The 21,971-nt window shown below is 46.5% G+C and overlaps 2 protein-coding genes across 17 annotated transcripts in view; one reads left to right on the top strand and one right to left on the bottom strand.

The window, feature by feature from the left end:
* The window catches only part of ZCWPW1 (zinc finger CW-type and PWWP domain containing 1), a 76,369-nt gene that overhangs the window by 31,059 nt on the left and 23,339 nt on the right, over positions 1 to 21,971 (top strand). For 12 of the 15 annotated variants that reach the window (XM_072837210.1, XM_072837218.1, XM_072837213.1 and 9 more), the window contains one exon: positions 654 to 1,124. In XM_072837210.1, coding sequence (XP_072693311.1) covers positions 654 to 961 — 308 coding nt within the window. In that variant the 3' untranslated portion in view covers positions 962 to 1,124. Of the gene's footprint in view, positions 1 to 653; positions 1,125 to 13,533; positions 13,688 to 21,971 lie in introns of those variants that run through there. The other 3 variants (XR_012035887.1, XR_012035886.1, XM_072837220.1) reach the window with 2 other exon arrangements.
* PILRA (paired immunoglobin like type 2 receptor alpha) lies at positions 1,569 to 18,875 on the bottom strand. Of its 2 annotated transcripts, XM_072837223.1 has the most exons (7): positions 18,615 to 18,873; positions 17,902 to 18,291; positions 7,904 to 8,104; positions 4,294 to 4,324; positions 2,629 to 2,678; positions 2,181 to 2,212; positions 1,569 to 2,005 (listed from the first exon to the last, which is right to left on the bottom strand). In XM_072837223.1, the coding sequence occupies exons 1-7, from the start codon at positions 18,673 to 18,675 to the stop codon at positions 1,871 to 1,873; spliced, it is 900 nt and encodes a 299-aa protein (XP_072693324.1). In that variant the 5' UTR covers positions 18,676 to 18,873; the 3' UTR covers positions 1,569 to 1,870. The 2 variants fall into 2 exon arrangements, with proteins under 2 accessions (XP_072693324.1, XP_072693325.1); XM_072837224.1 differs by lacking the exon at positions 4,294 to 4,324 and having other exon boundaries at positions 18,615 to 18,875.

Here is a 21,971-nt window from a genome sequence, read left to right as displayed (position 1 = left end):
TTAAAAAGAACAAAAATTAGGCATCTCAGATTGTAGAGTGTAGCACACACTATAAGAACATAATGGTTTTTTATTTGATTTGATCCAAGGACAGGAGAATGGTGAAGAACAGGGAACTGACATCTAATGAGTATTACTATGGGGGATCCCTGGGTGGCTCAGCGGTTTAGTGCCTGCCTTCAGTCCAGGGTGTGATCCTGGAGTCCCCGGATCAAGTCCCACATCGGGCTCCCTGCATGGAGCCTGCTTCTCCCTCTGCCTGTGTCTCCGCCTCTCTCTCTCAGCCTGTGTCTCTCATGAATAAATAAATAAAATATTTTAAAAAATGAGTATTACTATGGGCTGGCTAGATAGAGCCTCCTTGCTGGTTCCCTTTAATTCTTTTAATATCTCTATGACTAGACATTTGCCATTTTAGAGATAAGGGGACTAAGGGTCAAAGGGTTTAAAATTTGCTCAAGACCCATGACTAGCATATGGCTATCCATGGCTTGGATCCAGGTCTTTCTAACTCCGAAGCCTATTTTATTTCTATTGAGAAAAATCATCTTCCCCAGAGATGTTTTTGGAAATGAGAATTTAGGAGTTTAACTTGTAAAAGGTAAGGCCAGATGGCCTATTAGGACTCTCCGTTATATCACTTTTTCATGTAGGTCCTAAGAAAAAATTTAGAGCTCCCCAAAGCAAAGACTCAGTAATCAGCTTGTCTGAGGACAAAGAAGCTAGGATGGCACCAAAGGGCCTGACCCCACCAGCTCATCTCGGGGTTTGTCCTGTGATGGGGACAGAAGGCTGGAAGTGTCTTCAGGAAGCTGGAAGTGTCCCTCCTGACGATGAAGCCTTCAGTGACCTGGATCTGGAGCAAATCCTGGAAGATGTTGGAAAAGAGCCAGAGCAGCTGGAGGAGCCGCAGTGTGGAGACGACCCCGGGGAGTTCACTTTGGCCTTCTTCGAGGAATAGCTTAGCTGTGTGCTCCTGCCTCCCTGCTGCTCTCTCACCCCCTTCCCTGTGAGCAGCAGAGAAAGCCCCTCAGAGGGTCCCTGAGAAGCTGCTACATGTGGGGTTTGTTGATCGCCACAGTCACAGCTGTGTTTATGTGTTAATAAACAGGTTACTGCTTTAAGTAGTTTGTCTCTAACTACATGCTCTCCTTTGGCTTCCCTCCCTCTGCTCCGCTCTCTGTGGCGCATCCCTGTTTCTGTGGGAGGCCTGCACAGTAAAGGAATCTGGGAAGGCAGGGACACCCGAGTTCTGGGAGGAGGCTGTCAAGATGGGCAGGTCTGGGTTCAGACCCGGGCTCAGCCTTAATAGGTGTGCGGCTTTGAGAAAAGCACTAACTTATAGATCTCTTCACGCCTCAGGTGATTGTGACCAGTCCAGGGTCAGGTGGTTGGAGATGCTTAAATGAGGTTGTGCACTTCCCACGGAACATGCTGGTTCTGATGGTAGAGGAAGTAGAATGGGTAGATGGGGGGGCAGACCCTGGCTTCTGGGCTGGCTACTAGCATTTGGGGTTTATTGTTCCCTGCCTGGAGGCAGTCCCGGAACTCCAGTGCTGGAGGAGGGATCTGGGGTGGGAGCTGTTTATTATAGTTCATTTTTGGCAAGAGGCAAAAGACAGAAGTTGAAGGTGCTATCAGTTTTTTCCTTAGATGCTTTTGGGCAAATTCAATGGGTACTTTTATTCTTGTGGGCAGGGCTGGGAAGGTGGAGAGGGCACTGGAGCAGATGGCTCTGTTTCTCTGCAGTCCTTGGTGGCCTTCCACACCCCCTGACTTCTGAGTCTTCTGTGTCTGGCCAGAGTTGTTATCAGAAGCTGTGACCCGCTCTGCAGCTTAGTCTAAGGAGGTCATCCTTCAATCCCACCCATTAGGCCTTTAGGATAGAGTATAGGGTCTCCTCCTGGGGGCTCTTCTTGGGAAGGGGGGGATGTGCTGCTGGTGAGGAGGAACTGGAGAGGGTAAGGGAGGCATAGAGGATGCCGCCATTATCCTGGGCTTCATCCTGGTGGAGAAGGCAGAAGGGGGTGAGACAGTGGAAGGGAAGCTGTCCCCACCTTAGGGAGTAATCCCACACCTAGGTGCTCCACACCTAAGTGACCACAGTCCCTCTCTTCCCTCCACCCCAGCTTCTCCAAACTTCTCTTTGATTCCTTAAAGCTCTAGCTTGAGCTGCTTACCTTGGGGTCCAGCTTGGGGTCTGTTTGTTGTCCTAGAAAAAAACCAAGAAGTGTGTGTATGGGGGGTGTCAGGTGGCATGCTGGCCAGGGTAGAGAAATGGGCAGAGGCCTCCAGCAGTGAGGTCATCTGCTGAGTCAGGACCAGGGTCAGGCAGGAGGGATGGGTGGGTTACGTGTTTGAGCAGGGAGTGTTTGGGGAAGGTCAGGCCAAGATGGACAGCAGGGAGTGACAATATTAAGAACTTACTTTTTAAAAAAAATATTTTATTTATTTATTCATGAGAGACAGAGAGAGAAGCAGAGACACAGGCAGAGGGAGAAGTGGGCTCCTTTCATGGAGCCCAATGTGGGACTTGATCCCAGGACCCTGGGATCCCACCTGGGATCATGCCCTGAGCCAAAGGTAGATGCCCATACGTTGAGCCACCCAGGTGTCCCAAGAACTTACTTTTAATCCCAATGTTCTCATACTTCTCCTCAGTATTTTGGAGGGATCCCCTGTATAGGAAGAAGGTAGGAAGTGTATTAGAGGCTGTGCAGAAGAGAGTTCAAATCTGTGTGGGGCTGGTTCTCTGTGTGGGGCCTCTGTGACCCCCTGACAGTCTCAGATGAGCTATGGTTTGAGACTCTCAGGAGGTCTCCTGGAAGGCTGAGAGTCAGTTTGCAGTGTAGCCAGTAGAGATCCCGAGGGCCCATTGAAGGCGGATGGTCCTGGAGAAGCAGCCTTCTTGGAAGAGCCATGAAAAGGGTGAAGTCCTGTCTGCTGCATGGTATTGGTACAGACTGGAGAATGAACACCAGCTCCACCCATCTCAGGTCTTCTGGTGGGTTCCCAGGTGAGAAGGGAGGGAGGGGGAGTTGGAGAGAAAGAAAGAAGTTGAGAAGATGGACTGGAGAGAAGGGGAGGTGGGAAGGTAAAGAGGAAGAAACCTCCAGAGAGAGGGAGGGAAGGAGGGAGGCTAGGAGCTGAGGAGGGAAGTGGCTCAGAAAAAAGAGACGCACACTGGATATTTGCAAATGACGTATCAGATAAAGGGCTAGTTTCGAAGATCTATAAAGAACTTATTAAACTTAACAGCAAAGAAACAATCCAATCATGAAATGGGCAAAAGACATGCACAGAAATCTCACAGAGGAAGACATAGACATGGCCAACAAGCACATGAGGAATTGCTCCACATCACTTGCCATCAGGGAAATACAAATCAAAACAACAATGAGATACCACCTCACACCAGTGAGAATGGGGAACATTAACAAGGCAGGAAACCACAAATGTTGGAGAGGATGTGGAGAAAGGGGAACCCTCCTGCACTGTTGGTGGGAATGTGAGCTGGTGCAGCCTCTCTGGAAAACTGTGTGGAGGTTCCTCAAAGAGTTAAAAATAGACCTGCCCTATGACCCAGCAATTGCACTGTTGGGGATTTACCCCAAAGATACAGATGCAATGAAACGCCGGGACACCTGCACCCCGATGTTTATAGCAGCAATGGCCACGATAGCCAAACTGTGGAAGGAGCATCGGTGTCCATCGAAAGATGAATGGATAAAGAAGATGTGGTTTATGTATACAATGGAATATTCCTCAGCCATTAGAAACGACAAATACCCACCATTTGCTTCGATGTGGATGGAACTGGAGGGTATTATGCTGAGTGAAGTAAGTCAATCGAGAAGGACAAACATAATATGGTCTCATTCATTTGGGGAATGTAAAAAATAGTGAAAAGGAATAAAGGGGAAGGGAGAAAAAATGAGTGGGAAATATCAGAAAGGGAGACGGAACATGAAAGACTCCTAACTCTGGGAAATGAACTAAGGGTGGTGGAAGGGGAGGTAGGCGGGGGGTGGGGGTGGGGGTGGGTGGGGGGTTGGTGGGGTGGGGGTGACTGGGTGACAGGCACTGAGGTGTGGGCACTTGACGGGATGATCACTGGGTGTTATTCTATATGTTGGAAAATTGAACACCAATAAAAAATACATTTATATAAAAAAATAAAGTATATGTAAAAAAAAAGAGATGCGCACTGGGAAAGGAGGAGGAGAGCAGTGACAGGTGCCCTGTGCTTTTCCCATGAGGAACTTCCTGTTTCCCAAGAGGACAAGCTCTCACCTGGCTACGGTTCTGGCTGTAGTCTGTAGACCTGTAGAGGAACAGCAGCGTGTCAGGGTGCCATCCATGGAGGGCATCTCTCCTCCCTGCCTTCCTGCTCTGTGTGCTCTGAGACCAACCCCTAGACCAACCCCGAGAGAGACCAGGGCAGTGGAGCAGCTCTGTTGGACCCACCTGGGACTCAGAGTGACACCTGCTGGCACCCTGAGGCTGCTCAACCCTGTCCTCAACACCAAATCAGGAGAACAGCTCTTGCCTGCACCTATTCTCTCTCTGTCTCTGTCTGTCTGTCTGTCTGTCTTTCTCTTTGTCAACTTTTCCCTTTGCTTCCTTCCCCCTTCCTTGACTTCCCCAAGCATCCCTCAACCTTGCTCCTTCCACTGCTGAGGCCCTGCCCACCGATCCCTCTCCTTCCACCCTTGTCTCAGACTCACTGAACCCTCCTGCCCTGACACACTGGCTTTTTGTGATTTCCTGAGCGGCAGCTGTTTCTCTCCTGCTTTGTGAACCTCATGGCTGGGGCCTGGGTCTGCACTGTAGCCTGTTCCTCCCCACCCTCCCCCACTGAATCCCACCAGTCTCCCCACCGCCCTCTCCCCTCCTCATCCTCCTGTGTCTCTCTGCAGCATTTCCCAAGGACTGGCCCCTGGTTCACAGACATCCCCTCCACCACCCACCACCATCCCAGGAGGTCCCTATCATCCACGGAGACAACCCTCTGAACACATGGGACTCCATGTCCCCCAAACTCCACGGACTTCCACTCTGCCATACCCTGGACTTTTTTTTAAATCTCTGGGACTGAGAACTCCGAAAGATCAGCATCATCTTTATGCTACAACTTTGTTTCCTTCCAGCTTTTTCTTACCATCATCCTGCTTGCTATACCTGTGCTTTGACTCCCTGCCCCTGAACTCTTGCCCCTTAATAAGCCACTTTCTTTCAGACTGTCCAAGCTCCCTGCTGACCCTCTACTGTCCACTTCTGCCCTCTTACTAGCTCCTTGACCTTCCATGTTCCCCTGTCCTTAGGCCACACTTAGCTGACACATCTCTCATTCTGGATGTGGCCTATGGCAGGGAATGCCATTTGCTTACCCAATATCCATTCATTTCTTCTTCCTTAGTTAGAGAACCTTGACTTTGTTTTGGGTGGCAGTGTGCTCCCCTGCTGATAGATGTGGACATCTGATGACATCCTAGCCAATAGGATTCAAGGGGAAGTTGTGGGTAGGATTTTCAGGAAGATTCTTTAAAAGGAGGACGGACAGATGCAGCATGGTTTTTTGTCTCTTCTTCCTCCCTCCTGTTTCCTGCCTAGATTCAGAAATAATGGCTGGAGTCTGAGCAGCCATCTTGGACCAGGAGGCAACCTTCAGGATAGAAGCCAGTAGTCAGGGCAGTGAGCAGGATGATAGAAGCTGGAGTGCCTGAGGACAGTGGCCTCTGCTGTCTGCCTCCTCATCCTTTTATATGAGGGGAAACAAGAAACTCTGTCTTGTTCAAGCTCTGTTACTTTTAGCCTCTGACACCAGCAGGTGAACATAACTTCTAACCAACAGATTCTAGAAGTTTCTAAAGCTGCATGGTTGAATACTGCTGGGGGAAATATGATCCTGTGCAGCGATGCTTTTACAGAGTTCTTAAATTCCACCTTCCATTTCCTCAGTGACTATCACATCTCTTCAACTCTGACCCTCATCCTCACTCTAGAGACAACCACTGTGATTTTTCCTCTGCAGAATGAAAAACTGTTTGTATAGGATTGAGTTTATCAATATTTTTATTCACGGCTTTCAGGTTTTATGTCATACTTAGGGAGGTCATGTCCACTCCATGGTTATGAGATGGTCTCACATGCTTTCTTCTAGTACTGGGATTATTTTCCCCCTTCATTTAACTCTTTGATTGATCTCCATGGAATTTATTTTGGTGCAAATTATGAAATAACATTAGTTTCTCAAATGGCTGCTCAACTGTTCCGGCACCATGTATTGAATGACTCACCTTCCCATTGGTGAGACATGCTACTTTCTAGCCTACTGAACTCTCATCTATATTTGGGTCTGTTTTCCTTCTGTCCGTATTTGGGGTATTTTCTTTGGGTCCATTGGTTTATCTGTGTATGACTATGATGGTATCAAATTGTTTTAATTATTGCAGCTTAATAATTATAAGTGCTAATGCTCATCATATAGTCCTTATTCTGTGCCAGGATCTATTCTCAATGTATTACATTTAATTGTCATGACAAACCCCAGAGTAAGTACTATTATTATTCTCATTTTAGAATGAGATGAGTGAGCTGAGGCACAGAGTCATACTACCATGGCACCAGAGTTTACTCTGCCAGGATTTGACTGCAGGCAGTCCAGATTCTATGCTCTTCACCTCTGTGCTTTAATATCTGTTAGGGCTAATCTCCTCTCATTGAAAATTTTCTTGGAGGAATTTCAGATCGTTACTGGAGGGTGTTGGGGTGTGACTAATTAATGCGTCTAGCCCTGTCCTCTGTTTTAGCTATAGATGCATATATCCAAATTTCTGATGAACAAGTCTAGTCAGGTGCCACACAGGCAACTCTAACCTATCCCAAACTAAAGAACCATCATTCTCCCCCAAACATGGCCTTTGACCTCCTGTGTTCTCTAATTTGCTTGATGGTTTCACCGTGGACTCATTCACCCAAGTTCTTCCCACTCCCTCAGCTCTACACCAATCTAATCACCAAGTCTTACTAGTTTTCCCTTGTTGGCTGTTCCAGGGTCTGGCTCTCTCCCTCCATCCACTGCATTAGACTGGCCCCACCTGCCCACCTCCCGCCCCTGCACCGCAGACTGATGTGTCTGCAAGGTAAAGCTGAGATTGCCATTTCCCTGCTTCATGTTGTCTCTGGAATCAGAAGCTCCTGGGTGTGACTTACAAGGTTCTCTTCTCCTATCTCCAGCCTCCACGGCACTGAGCTACTTAGAGTTCCCACACCGATTTCCTGTGCCTGCATAGTCAGTGACCTCTTCACCACACTCACCATCTGCCTGGGTAATTCGCTTATATTCTTTGAGACTTTTGCAGGGTCACTTCCTATGGGAAGTCCTCCATGATTTCCCTCCTTCCATCTTACCACAGCTCTTTCCATATGAGGCAGTCACTCCCTCCACCACTGAGTTCCTTGAAAGCAGGACTTATGCTTTATTTACATTTGTAATCTCCAATTACAGGCCAGACCTTGGGAAATAGGCCCTCAACCAGTGCTTGCTGAGCTGAGCCAACTTCCTGTCCCTCTGTTCTTTCCTTACTCTTCCCAGAAAACTTCTTCCCATGAACCAAAAGGTAAGGATTGCTGAGAAATTATTAACTCAAGCCACAAAAACTAGAAAATGATCAGATTTGTGGAGAGAGATTGGTTTGGAGCAATGGTTCTCAAAGTTGGTCACATACAGCCAACACTTGATGAGATCTTTAAAAATGTAGATTCCCAAGCCCAGACCTCAAGGCCAGCTGGGATTTGCATTTTTAAATGCAGAACGCCCTGGGGTCATTCTGATGATGCTGGTTCCGAGAAAGAGTTGGGAAGCTTGAGGAGGGGGTGGTGGTGGCCCAGAACCACTTACCTTTGCTTCTCTTCCACCGGAGGTAGAGGATCAGTCCCAAAATTACAATTATGAGCACAGCACCAGCCCCAACAGCAGCTCCCACACTCAGGGGTAAAGATGCTGAGCTCCTATTCCCCTCCAAGACACTGAGTCCAGTGGTGGTGGTGGCGGCTGTGGTGGTGGCAGTGCTTGTGGGGCCCTCGGTGGTTGTCTTGGGAGCTGAGAAGACACACGAATTTAGCAGATTCTCCCCTATAGGACTGGAGGTTTTGGATGAAACTGTCACATTGTGTTCCCATTTTGGGGAATATTGAGGATGTGGAGCAACTCTCTGAAGCTCTCACACAGGGAGGGGGTAATGAATGCACATCACCCAACTTAATCCTGACTCTACCTCTGATTAAGTGGTGTGACCTCAGAACCTCATTTCATTGCCAACAAATAGGGATCACTAAATCACAGGATTATAAAAAACATTTTTCATTGTGGTAAACTATAGGTAACACAAAATGTACTGTTTTAACCACATTTAAGTATATATATTCAGTGGCATTAAGTATATTCAGATTATTGTGCAAGCATCACCAGTATCCTTATCCAGAACTTTTTTCATTTTCTCAGACTGAAACTCTGTCCCCATTAAACAGTCACTATGCACCTCCTCCCCTAGCCCTTGGCACTTACTGGTCTGTTTTCTGTCTTTATGAATTTGACTGCTCTAAGAACCTCTTATAAGTGGAACCAAATGGTATTTGTCATTTCTGGGTTGTTTTAATAAGTGAGAAAACATCTGTGGAGCACCTAGTATTTATTAGAAATATGTTTTTAAGATTAAATTAATATATATCGAACTTTACTTACTACAAAAAGATTTTACCATTATAGATATTTAATGCACTGATAGAATACAAAGCCACAGGAAAAAAATCAACTATAATAAAATCTTCGGGTTAGGGTGGACCAAATTTTGTCGACCCTCATTAGAAAGGAATAATAACATTTTTTAATTGAGATAAAAATTTTAAAGCCTTAAAGAAAGGTCTATAACATGTTATTTAGAGAAATAAAAACCAGAGGAACACATATTTTTATTAAAACATCCTAGAATATGACCAAAGCCACATTCTAAGCCAAGTTCATAGTATTAAGTGCTTTTATTATTTCAAACAAGAAGAAATTTGTAAAACGAACTGAATATCCAATTCCTTAGAAAAAGTATCCAAACCAGAAAGAAGCCAGCCCTAAAAAAACCTCAGAAGATAAATGTAATGAAACCTACGTAGGAATAAATTTATCAGGAAACAAGACAATAGAAATAAATGCAGGAAGTGGTTATTTAGGGGAAAAACAAACAAAACAAACAAGAAACAAACAAGAAAAGAGAAAGACTCTTGCAAACCTAACAAGAGTCTCTTGAAATCATTTGTGAGTATGTGCTCAATTATAGATTGATAAATTTTAAAGACTCTGAATTGGATGATTTTCTGAAGTAAATATTTTTGAAAATGGAGTTAAGAAGTAGTACACTTTCAGTGATAGGTAAACAAAAAAGTAAGAACTCTAGGGGTACCTGGCTAGGTCAATCAAATAGCATGAGACTCTTGATTTTGGGGTCATGAGTTTGAGCCCCACATCCAGAATAGATTCTGTTAAAAATTAACTTGAAAAAAAAGTGAGAATTCTATTAAAGAACTACCTATCAATAAGGATTCCAAGCTCAGGAGGTATTATGGGCAAATTATTGTGAAAATTTAAGGAACGATTAATTCCCAGATATATTCTAGAACACAGAGAAATATGGAAAATGATGCAATTCTAATTCATTTCATAAAATGATGACATAATCCTGATGCTAATAACCGTTCATATCTTTTTTATTTTTAATGCAAGTTGAAATGACAAAAGCCAGTGTTTTTTACTGATCTGAGTGGAGGAACATACCCAGTATTGGCGTGGCACAATGAAAGGGTAAATTGGCACAACCTCTGGGAATGCATTTGTAAAATGTGAAATACCCAGGCATACCCTTTGACCCAATGATTTCAGTGCTAGGAATTTATCCTGTGGAAATGCTGAGCAAGTATTCAAAGGCCTATGTTTTTTAGGGGTGTTCTTTGCAGCTTTGTTTGTAATGTGGCAACAACTTAAATGTCTTTAAACAGCCGACTGAGTAAGCAGATCATGATATATTGCTGCCGTGGGACACCCTGCAGCCTTTTTTAAAAAGATGGAGCTTATATGTACTGAAATAGAAAGATACTTGTGGTATGTGAAATAAAAACAAGTTGTTAAGCAGAATAGTATGCAGTTTGATTCTATTTGTGTTATGTATCTATATCTGTTAGAACATTTCTGCAGAAAATAGTGGCTGGGGAGTTAGTTAAGGTGCAGAGGGAGGAATATACTTTTCATTTGACTCTCTTCTGTATTGTTTGATCATTTTTTTTAATGATGTGCAAGTATTACCAGTACCTTTATTAGTTTCAAAATTTAACATTTATTAAACTTGTATAGGCACAAGTTTATTTTTTAAAAAGATTTATTTATTTGAGAGAGCACCAGGGGCAGGAGGCAGAGGAAAAAGGAGAGAGAGAATCTCAAGCAGACTCCCCACTGAGTGTGGAGCAGAACGTGGGCTTCATCTCAGGATCCTGAGATCAGGGCCTGAGCCAAAAACCAAGACAGATGCTTAACCAACTGTACCACCCAGGCTACAATCAGATGCCACCCAGGCACATAATTTAAAGAATCCACAAATTCCATACAGTTTGTAAAAACAGCAGTCCCCTGCATAAGCCCACCTTTAGCTATATCTTCTGACATTAACCCTGTATTTCTTTTTTAGAGGTTTTATTGATTTATTCATGAGAGACACACAGAGAGAGGCAGAGACATAGGCAGAGGGAGAAGCAGACTTCTCGTGGGGACCCTGATGTGGGACTCAATCCCAGGACCCTGAGATCATGACCAGAGCCGAAATTAGATGCTTAACCACTGAGCCACCCAGGCATCCCAACCTTATATTCCGAAATCACATGCATATATTGCTGTTGCTTGACTTGTCTTAAGTAGTGTTTATTTACTTCCTACCATTGAAATCGAGGATTTGGATCTCTCACACACCCATTTTCTCCATTTTACTCAACAGTCCAACACTCAATGTTTGTTTCATGAGATAGGTTCTTCCCTTGGCATCTAGGACACCATTCTCTTTGTTCTTTTCTTGCCTCATTAGCAGCAACTTCTGTCTTCTTATTGATTCCTCCTTTTCCCAAACTGTAACACTCATGAGACCTCCTTAGTTCAGTCCTAGGACCCCCTCTCTATCTACACTCACTTCCCAGGTAATTTATCCAGTGCCATGGCATTAACTACCAGTGACTTGCCAATCTTGCCCAAATTTACATATTCAGCCACCTCTATCCCTGTGCAGTAAACTCCTGTATCTTACTGCCTACTCACGCCTCCATTTGTTTTGTCTTGTAATATCTCAAATTTCAGATGTCCAGAGCAGAACTCTTGATTTTCTCCCAAGCCTATTCCTCCCCAACATCCCCCTTATACATAGCAGCACCATCCTTTAAGATGCTCAGGCCCAAAGCCTTAGAGTCACTCTTGCTTCTTCTCTTTCTTATTCCCACATCCCATCATCTGCGAATCCTGTCTGCTTAGTCTTCAAAATATAACCAGCATTCTATCTGCCCTTGTTGTCACCCTATTCAAAGCACATCATCTTTCAATGGTGTCCCTGCTTGTGACCTTGTTCATCTTTACAGTCTTATTCTCCATATAACAGCTGGAGGGACATTTGTACAATGTACATCAGAGCACAGCAGGAAACCCTCACTAGACTCATTGCACTGAGTAAAACTTCTTTTCTTGGCTTTCAGAGCTACACAGGACCTTCCCTCACTGCCTGTTCTGATCTCACCTCCAGCCACCATCAGCCTCTTCAGCTGCTTCAGCCATACTTGTCCCACCTCATGGCCTCTGCCCATGTTGATCTCTCTTGACTGGAACATTCTTCTTCAGACTCTTCCTCACTTCCTACAGATCTGTGCCTAGGCTGGATTTCTCTGCTGGCTTCTCTTAGATCCACTCCCCAACTCTTCTCAACCTGCTTTGTGCCTTTGGAGGCTGGTTTTGGTAGACTCCATTCATGGGCTCTCTCACCCACTGATTCCTATTCAGTGGCCAGTGGGAGTCACCATCAGGAGATAGAGAGAGGTTGCCTGGGTGGCTCAGTCATTTAAGCTTCTGCCTTTGGCTCAGGTTATGATCCCAGGGTCCTGGGATTGAGCCCTGCATCAGCATCTTCGGGCTCCCTGCTCAGCGAGGAATCTACTTCTCCTCCCTCTGTCCCTCCCCACCACCTGTGCTCCCAATCTCTCTCTCTCAAATTTTAAAAATCTTTTAAAAAAAGGAGATAGATGGAGAGAGGAGGGTGGGTTATAGCATAGCCCTTGGCCCCCTCTCTACGGGGTTTTGTATTAGCCTGGGTTCTCCGAGACATAGAACCAATGGGATATAGAAAGAGATGTAGAGTTTTGAGGAATTGGTTCATGTGATTATGGTAGTTGAGAAGCCATAGTTTGCTCTCTTTAACAGGAGGCCCAGAAAAGCTGGTGGTGTAATTTCCAGCCAGACCAATAGGTCTGAGAACCAAGGGGACCATTTATATAAAACTCATTGTGACTCTAAACTCGAGAACCAGAAGCTCCGAAGTCTGAGGGCAGGAAAAATGGAGGTCCCTGCGTATCCTCTACTTCTTTGTTCTTTTCAGACCCTCAAGGGTTAAGATGATGCCCACCCACTGCTAAACCCTTCTGGAAATACCTTCTCAGACACATCCAGAAAGAATGTCTTACCATCTATCTGGGCATCCCTTAGTGTAGTCAAGCTGACACCTAAAACTAACCATCTCAGGGACACCTGGGTGGCTCAGTGGTTGAGTGTCTGTCTTTGGCTCATGTCGTGATCCCGGGGTCCTGGGAGGGAGTCCCACATCAGGCCCCCTGTGGGGGGCCTGCTTCTCCCTCTGCCTATGTCTCTGCCTCTCTGTCTCTTATGAATAAATGAATGAATAAATAAATACATTTAATTAAAAAATAGAACTAACCATCTCAGACATGTTGACTCTATCTCCCCAGAGGCTACAGCTCCTTGCTGGTCCCCAGTGCCTTCTTTCTACCCTCCTTCTCAGGCCTGGGCATGGTCCCAGGTGTCTCTCATCCCTGACTGATTTCCCTACCTTGTGCTCTACTCAAAACTCTCCTCGATCACCCTGTTCAAGTGAGTACTTCCTCCTGGCTCCGACTAATATCTCTGGGGCCTTTTCTGTTCCAGCTGAATAGCGTGGCACCCCTAGCAACTTTTATCCCACAGATTCTACTCTCTTTTCACCACCATTTGACATAGAATTAATTTGTTAGCTTTTCTCTTCCGTCTTCTTTCCACACTTATGTGCAAGTGGCATTGTTGAGAACATATTTTGCTTTTTTTTTCTTTCCTGCTGTTTCCCAGTGTCCATATTAGCACCTGACACATAGTAGGTATTTAATCAATATGAATATGAATCATTCAATATGAATGAATGAATGAAAGAATTTTCTCTTAGAATTTCAAGGCATTCAACTGTTGTCTTCTAGCTTCCTCTGTTGCCATGGAGACCGCCAAGCCATTCTGATTCCTGAAATCTCTTGTGGCCTGTTTTGTCCTCCTTGGAAATTTTCTGGATCATCATTTTGTCCTTGACATTTTGAAATTTCATGTTGCAGTGTCCTGAGGTAGGTCTATTTATTTTTACCCATTTCTCTGGGCTCCTTTGTTTTGGAAAGTTTCTAGAGTTATTTCATCCATGTGTTCTTCCCACAGCCTTCTTTCTTCTCTGTTTCTGGAACTCCCATTATTCCAAGGGTGGAGCTCTTGAACCAGTCCTCAATTTTTCTTATCTTACAGTTTCTATGTGACTTTCCTATGGCTGCTGTAAGAAATGACCACAAACTGGGTGACTTAAAACAACAGAAGTTTAGTCTCTCATAATCCTGGAGGCCAGAGGTTGGAGAGCAATGTGTTACTAGAGCCGCACACCCTTGGGAGGCTCTGGGGGAGAGAAACTCTGTCCCCTGCTTCCTCTGGCTTCTGGAGGCTGCAACAGTCTCTGCTCTGTGGCATCCTTCTCTTCTGTGGCAAGTCTGCCTGACTCCCTCTTAGAAAGAGGCTCACATTTGCTTTTAGAGCCCACCCAGCAAATCCCAAATGACCTCACCTCAGAAGTCCTCACTGAGTCACATCTGTTACCATGTAAGGTAACAGTCCCAGGTTCTGGGGGCTGGGATGTGGACATGACTTTGGGCGGCTGCTATCCAACCCATTACAGCTTCCGAATATGTGACTCTGTCTGTCTTCTGAGTCATTTCTGTCAAGCTGATCTCTCAATCCTTTTACTGGGTTTTCCATTTTTGCCATTATAGCTTAAATTCCCAAGAGTTTTGTTTGCAAAGCTCCCTCTGTTGCTCTATGCTTGCACTCTCTTAACTTTCTGAAGATGGTAGTTATCTGAGTTTTATTCTCCCTCCATTGTTTGGTTTCTTCCAGATAGCCCCTCTCAGTAACACCCCCCATTTGTTTTGCTGTGTTTCACGGGGGAAAGATTCCTTAAATGTTTAATGGAATAATAGTTTTTTTTTTTCTTTTTTTTTTTGGAATAATAGTTTAAAATGGCATCTTTAGCCTCAGGCATCCCAGGCACAGCAGAGGTGAGGGTCAATTGTCAGAGCTAGGGGATTCCACAGGAGGTCAGATCCCATCTCCTTGCCTCCCTGGTGTCCAGTGTGCAGAAAGCCACGCTGAGTGGAGGCTGTGTGTGTGGTTTGGGAGAAAGTGCTGGTCAGCTAGTGGGTGGTAGGATCTGTTAGGATTTCTAGATTCTTTTTTGGGTCCATCAGATAGATTTCCCAGAGAAGAATCTCCTGATTTCTTGCCTTCGATGGGGTGGGGGATATCAGCTGGGTTGTCAGAGTTCTGGGAGGCATCTAAGGGGGGGGGGGCAAGGCCTTGAGTCTCATCAGTTCAACAAGTCTCTAGTTTTAAGGACTGAGCAAACCCTTGCCCCCAGGTATGCTTAGGGTACTATCCCAGAGTCCCTCTGGTCTATCCTTTCTGGAAAACAAATCTCTAGTCTCTGCTGACTGGGGAGGAGGCATAGAGGTTTCCTTGCTTCTTAAATAGATTCTCACCTGGTCCTCCAGTTTTCTGACATCCTTTCACTCCTGCTGGCAGGGGTTCTGGGTAGCCTTTCCTTAACCATCAAGAGGTTTTGCATGTAAAAATCTCCTTTCTTCTGGATCTCCCCACTGCTGGTTTGGGGCTAAGCTCCCCTAGTCTCCTAGGCCAGATGCATTAGTTTGTGTTTTCAGCTTTCCAAATACCGTTTTTTGACCACAAGGCTCACGTGTTTTTGGTCCTTGTGGATTTTGTCTTAAAAAATTCCCTTTGTTGTCATTTTAGTAGTGTTTGGTAGAGAGAGGAGGTAAACATGCATATAACCTACCATTTGGCCAGAATATATACAATATTTTCCAGTTAAAATTATAAAAAAATGAATGTTCAAAAAATAATGTTGCATATTAATAATAAAAATAAGATTTAGAGGAAAACATCTTGTGAGATATTCACATGGTCTTTAGAAGAATACTCCCAAGGTTACAGAGGGATATAAAACAGGAGCCATGATTTGTTTGGTCAGTTGCCTTATAGGTTTAATGCAATTCCAAATTAAAAAGTACTCACAGGTGTTTCCTTCAGAACTTGCCCAACTTATTCTGACATTTATGTGAAACAATCGACCAAAACAATAATAAAGTTTTTGAGGAAGTGACATGGTTCTCATGGATGTAGTCTTATTAGCCACTGAAGCGTGAGTAAGTTACAATCACTAAAACAGTGTGGTAGCGACATGAGAAAGACATAAAAGGGAAATGGAGTTGGCAGACCACAAGTGGATGCTATTCTACAAAAAAGGCCAGGCCTGTGAGTCAATGGAGGGGATAAAAAATATTCCATGAATGCAGTTGGGACAATTGATTTGTTTCTCAGTATAAAGATCAATTTAGTTCTTTACCTTACACCATATACCAAAATAAATCCTCTCTACATTAATGAGCTTTACTCGTCAAAAGAAAGCATACACAAATCAGAAGAAATTAAAATATTTTCAGCCCCTAGTGGAATTTGAAGCTAAGAAATAAAAAGAATTTACATAGAAGAATACAATGAGATTTGGCTATATAAGGAAAAATCTGTATATAAAACACATTATTAAGCCAACCACAAACTTCTCAGTTCTATTTTTTGCAAATATTCCTTTGGGGTGATGTCTTCACATGGTGGCACTTCACTTAGGCAGAAATATTTCTTTTTCTTACTTTTCTGTATTTTGTTTACAAAAAAATCTCAGCATGATATCCAATTAATTGTATTAATTGAAAAAATTAATTTATTGATGAAAAACTCAGTGAATGTGACTGAAACTGAGAAAAGAGAAAAGTTAGGAGAATTTAAGGAAGGAGGAAGAGGGCTCTGAGGAGAGACAAAATCTCCCCAAGAAGGCCATTTAAGAGAAGATGGAGGAGGTGCCAGAAAGGTAAATCTAAGGCTGTTTTGCCTTATTTAGGTTGTGAGCTACTTCCCATTTCCTCTAAAACCAGCACCAGGGTCGAATGGGGCAGCGGTTACCAGGTTGGGGACACGGAGGGTGTCCTTCCCGCCAGGAGCAGTGATGGGCTGTTTAGAATTGCCAGCAATAGTGGTTGTAAAAAGCAAACCTATGATTTTCAGTTATTAAGGAATTATCTACAGACAGTGCACCCCCAGGGTCTGTTCCTGTGAGGTGCCCTCTCCATACTGCTCTGGACACACACTTGGCTCAAGTTCCCAAGTAATCCCCACTGAGTAACAAGAAGATTTATTCACATAACACATCCCATTATTCGATGAAACATAGGTCAGGACAACAGTATGGTCAGGCCAGCTGGTGAGGCTGAGCAGCTACTGGCTAAGGGTGGAGGCTCTGGGGTTAAACTGGGTTCAAGTCCTGCCTGCACCACAACTGTGGCTTTGGGCAGCTGTTTAGGCTCTTTGAGCCTCAGTTTCCCTATCTGTCACAGGAAGACAACAGCAGTACCTACTGTTGCTGTGGGTTGTGGAGAAGGTTAACTAGGGTGATACATAGCAAGTCGCCAACCCAACACAGGGCACAGTAAGCGGGAGCTGCCATATTTCTGCAGCAGATGAGCCTCTCAGCAGCCAAGACAGACTGGAAGAGCCAGATCAGAGTGGACAGTGGGGACAGTAAGGCAGAGGAGGGGACCAGGGATGGGGAAGCAAGGAGGGTAAGGAGGATGGAGGCAGGGGAAGAGGGAGATGGAAAGGAAAGGAGGGATGGGGCTGGGGCAGGGAGCTAATGGGCCAGGTTCTGAGGAGCAGAACAGGAGAAGGATGTGGGGGGAGGAAAACAGGTAATGGGGTGTTGGTTGCCAGGGGACCAGGGCTCTCGGGTCATCATCGGGTACCTGCTGTGTGCTGACTGAGCCCATGGTTGTGGGGAGATACGAGACTCAGGACTGGTTGGGGCTGCAAACAGGGACACAGGACAAAGGGAAGGCAGCCCACATCCTGAAGAAGTCAAGTCCACCTGGATGGCATGGGGTGAGGGTAGGAAGGCAGGGCTGGAGCCTCAGCTTGAGGCAGGAAGGGAGGGTAACTGGGGAGCCCAGGAGGTCCTGAGGCTGGGGGAGAGGGGGTGGGGCCTGGATCTGGAGTGGGCAGTGAGGGGGTGGGCAAGGAGGTCAGCCCAGTTTGGGGAGATGGAGGAGAAAGTAAAATTGGAGAGGCCTGGGGAGGAGGTGGGTGTGGGGAGAGGAGTTTTGAGAAGAGATGAGCAGGAAGATTGGGGCCCGGGCCAGGCCTGGGGGGATGAAGGCACCATGGCCTATAAAAGCACCATCAGGACTCACCGAGGTTGATGGTGAGTTTGGTCCCCAGGATGGACTGCCACACCTGCAAGCCAAATCTTTGTGTCTTCAATTGGACCCGGCAAAAATACATATTCTCATCCTCCTCTCGCAGGTTCAATATCTGCAGGAAGCCAGACTTCTGACCCTCTGGCAAGTTCAGGATGATCCGGTCCTTGTAATCCTCATGGACGAAATGCCTAGTACTGTTGTAGATGACCTCCCCATGGAAATGTGTCCGTCTCAAGGCTATACTCACTCTGGGATCCTTGGCTAATGCCCCACAGTAATAGAAGGTGAAATTGATGTGGACGGTGCCACCCTTGGGGGCGGAGAGGTGCTCTGGTTGGTCCATCCTAAAGTCCATTTTTGGATCACATCTTGCTGAGTTACCTGGAAAAGGGAGGAGAGGAGAGACTTTGAAGCCACTGAGAGAGATGAAGAAGATAACCCCAGCCCTTCTGTCACCCTCACCCACGGGCAGTAGTGTGACAGATGGCAGGACTGGCCCTCTGGTCTGGGTGTCCCCCTCGCCAGGCTTAGAGTAGGGAGGAGGGTTGGGGCTGACCTAGCACTATGCGACCAGCCTGTTGCTTGTTGGGATTGGGAGGCCTGGCTAGCTACCCCAGCAGACCCTTCCTCCAGCTGCCCAGCCATTGCCCTGCCTGGGGACTCCCTGGGCCTCCGGGCAGAGCCACAGTGTCCCGGACACTCACCAGCCTGCAGAGTAGTCAGCAGCAGCAGCAGCAGCTGAGGCAGCAGCAAGGACAGACTCATTGCCTCACTCTCCTCCCAGGAGAGAAGACAAGCAGCTCTGTCCAGACCAGAGGGGAGGCCCGAGGAGGTGTCTTCTTGGGGAATCAAGAGGCACCTGGAGAACGTGGATCAGTCTCTTTTAGAAGAGCAGGGGTGGGTGAATGTCTTCCCCTGATTCACCCGGCCTCAGAGTAACGAGTACTTCCTTTATCAATCTGGTTTCTTCTTTTCCTATATTGCAACAGTGCTTCCTCGTGGTCAGTGCACAGAGAGCCATGACAGAGGCCCCCAGCCTCTACCTTCAGCTGAGGGTCATGGTTCTGACCTTGGCCATATGTGGCCTCTCCTCTTCCACCTTGACCTTGCTACTGCTAGCACCTCTACGTCTCCTTAGGAGTCAGTTTGACTGACTGTATCTCTAGCTCTCCTTTTCTTGGCTCTGGTGTCTTCTGGCCTCTGTCTGTCATCCCAGGTGAAGGAGTGGCAGCAGGACGAGGTCTGGTTCTTCTAGGAGAGGACAGGCAGCCGTGAGTCTCTGCCCAACTATAGCCCCCTAGAGAGAAGGAGGAGGGAACTACTGGTGGTCAGATGCCCTCCACCTCCAGCCCCAGCACCAGGAATATCCAGCATGTTCTTGACCTTCTTCCTCCAGGCAGGGGCTCCCCTGCAGCCCTCTGCCGGACTCAGGCCTACCAGGTCCCTTCCCTCCCCTGGTCAGCTCCCTTTGTGCAGTCTCATACCCTCCCTGGGGTTAAGAGGTGAGGGGGGTGCCTTCTGGAGGCCACTCCTTGACCCCCAGGATGCAAGACTGGATCTGGAGGTCCCTCTGTCCCCTACTCTACAGATGAGACCAAGGGCTCAGAGAAGCCCTGCCCCAGATCGCATGACTCTCAGGTGGTAGGACCAGGACTCAAACTCCAGTCTCATTGAGTCCACAGAGTGTTCTGCTTCTTTTGGATGCTTCTGCCTGGTTGTACCACAAGACCTCTGGGCCTCAGTTCCCAGGACCATAGTTCTGGGGGGGTGGGCCCCAGGAGGCTATATTTTTATAATGCTGCTTATGTGATTGCCTCCACAACTGTGAGAGCCCTGGCTAATCTGGAGCCTTCCTTGAACAGGAGGGATATAAGGCCCAGAGCAGTAATGAGTCACTCTGGTGACAGTCCCTGGACCATCTCAATGAAGGGCTCTGCCACCTTGTGACTGTTGGTGGGTGGGAGTGAGAGAATGGGGCTGGGACTTTGGTGTCCCTGGCTGGTTTGGGGAGGTTCTGCTCCCTCGCTCCCCAGGATGAGGTTGGTGTTGGCCTACTGAGTAGATGGTGGGGGTGGCAGAGGGTGATTTCATCACAGGAAGTGGCCTAGTCTTCTGGAGGTGGAAGCAAGAAGACCGACTTCTTTCTCCTTTTCTGTTTCTTCCTCAATCCTCATAGTTTTCTTCCATGCTTCTCCCCAGACCTGCTAGGCAGCCTCTGGCCTCTCCCTGTGTTTCATTTTCTCACACTTCCTCATAGGCCCAAGAAGAGAGGTTCTGCATTTTCATGGGATCCTTTCATCTAAGCCAGGACCTAAAGTATGATTGCCTCATTTTCATCTTTGCGACATTGTGTGGTGGATGTATTTTCACCAACAGGAAACTGAGGTACCATTAAGAAATGGAGCCTCGGGATCCCTGGGTGGCGCAGTGGTTTGGCGCCTGCCTTTGGCCCAGGGTGTGATCCTGGAGACCCGGGATCGAATCCCACGTCGGGCTCCCGGTGCATGGAGCCTGCTTCTCCCTCTGCCTGTGTCTCTGCCTCTCTCTCTCTCCCTGTGTGACTATCATAACAACAACAACAACAACAACAACAACAACAACAACAACGGAGTCTCAATGTCCTAGAGTCCTCTGGGCTGTGGAAGGTGCTTGGTAACCGCTGGGAAGGTGGACAGAAGAAAGAGTAAGGGACCAACTGCCTTTTTGGCAGCTCCTCTAGAAGGTAGCCTGCCCTGTCTGAGGGGTGACACCTGCGTTCAATTTCTCCCTTGTCTCACTAGCTGTGGGACCTGGCTGGACAGTCTCCACTTTGTGAGGATGCCCAAGGAGGGGCTAGATGCCACTAGGAGGTGCCCCAGCCCAGCATGGCATGTTTACTAAATACATATGTTTACTAGAAAAACTTTGGCAGATTGCCTGCTGTCTTGGTGCCTCGGGCCCCACTGCTCCCACATGCTGTCTCCCTAGATGCAAGCTGCACATTTCATGTCCTGTGCAAGCTCCTGGACCCCAGTTGGATCCCCATGATGCTAAGAATTGTGATGCATGATTTCTGCTCATAGATGTTATATGGTCCTTGGGTTTATTCATTTTGCCTTCTCCCAACAGCATTGAGAGGGCCCAGTAATAAGCCTTGAGCTGTGGCTCTACTCACAGAAGGAACTTCTGGAGGATGAGGACCTAGAGTCTTGATTCATAGATGGGCAGAACCTAAATGCAGCTCTCTAGCCCAGAGGGTGGGCATGGGGGAGGGGTCAGAAGCTGTATGATCAGGAATGGGGCCAAAGTGAAGGCCATGAGCCATGGACCATATTTTAAGAATACCACCTTAGATCTTCCCCCATGTTTTCCTAAGTTTTTTTCTCCCTTCCTCATGGCCGCATCCATCACTACTGTCGTCTCTTTCCCCTCCAGGATACCTCACCTTGCTCCTGCTTTCCCCCCAAGACCAGGAGTAAAACAAAGATGTCTGGTCTCACTGCCTCCATTGATTGTAGTGGAGGCTCTAGCCCATGCAATAAGGCAAGACAAATAAGTGTTCTCTGTTTTCTTAGAGTCTGTGTTTCTGTATTTGGCATTCATTCATCACAAGATAATTGTACTAATTACTTTTATAAATTTTTCTGCATTCTTGATGCTCTGACACTTGTGGCCTTGCTGACTAGGGAGAGATGGCCCCTACCAAGGCTAGCCTATTCTTAGATATAGCAAAGGGCATTCCTAGGAGGATGTCTCTCCTATGCAAAGTAACCTCTCCAGGGCCCATACTCTAAACCACCTCCTTTATCTAACTCTCACAAACTAAGCCTATATTTCCTCTGCCCTGAGTCAACCCTATGCTAGGTGACAGACACCTAGAGATAGCACCTATAACCCAAAGCCCACTGGAATTAATCAAACTAGCCAATCCTAAGCTGTTTCCCCTTCCTTGCCTTATCTTGCCAGGGGAAAACACTAAAGGCTGTGGTCTATGCCTTCCCCTTGGTCTTGCCTCTGCCTCCTCTAGTGCTTCCCCAGGTGGCTCTCAATGGCATGGCATTTTCCTTCCCTACAGGACATGT

This window comes from Canis lupus, chromosome 8 (assembly GCF_048164855.1).
Source record: "Canis lupus baileyi chromosome 8, mCanLup2.hap1, whole genome shotgun sequence".
Taxonomy (NCBI): Eukaryota; Metazoa; Chordata; class Mammalia; order Carnivora; family Canidae; genus Canis; species Canis lupus.
Note: the sequence above shows the minus strand (reverse complement) of the source record. Positions and strands in the feature narration are given on the sequence as shown.

Coding starts and splice junctions, on each gene's coding strand:
- PILRA (XM_072837223.1), bottom strand. CDS start 18,675: ATGAGTCTGTCCTTGCTGCTGCCTCAGCTGCTGCTGCTGCTGCTGACT. Junction 4,325..7,903: donor CCGGTGGAAGAGAAGCAAAG/GTAAGTGGTTCT, acceptor GTTCCTCTACAG/GTCTACAGACTACAGCCAGA. Junction 2,213..2,628: donor TGAGAACATTGGGATTAAAA/GTAAGTTCTTGG, acceptor GTTTTTTTCTAG/GACAACAAACAGACCCCAAG.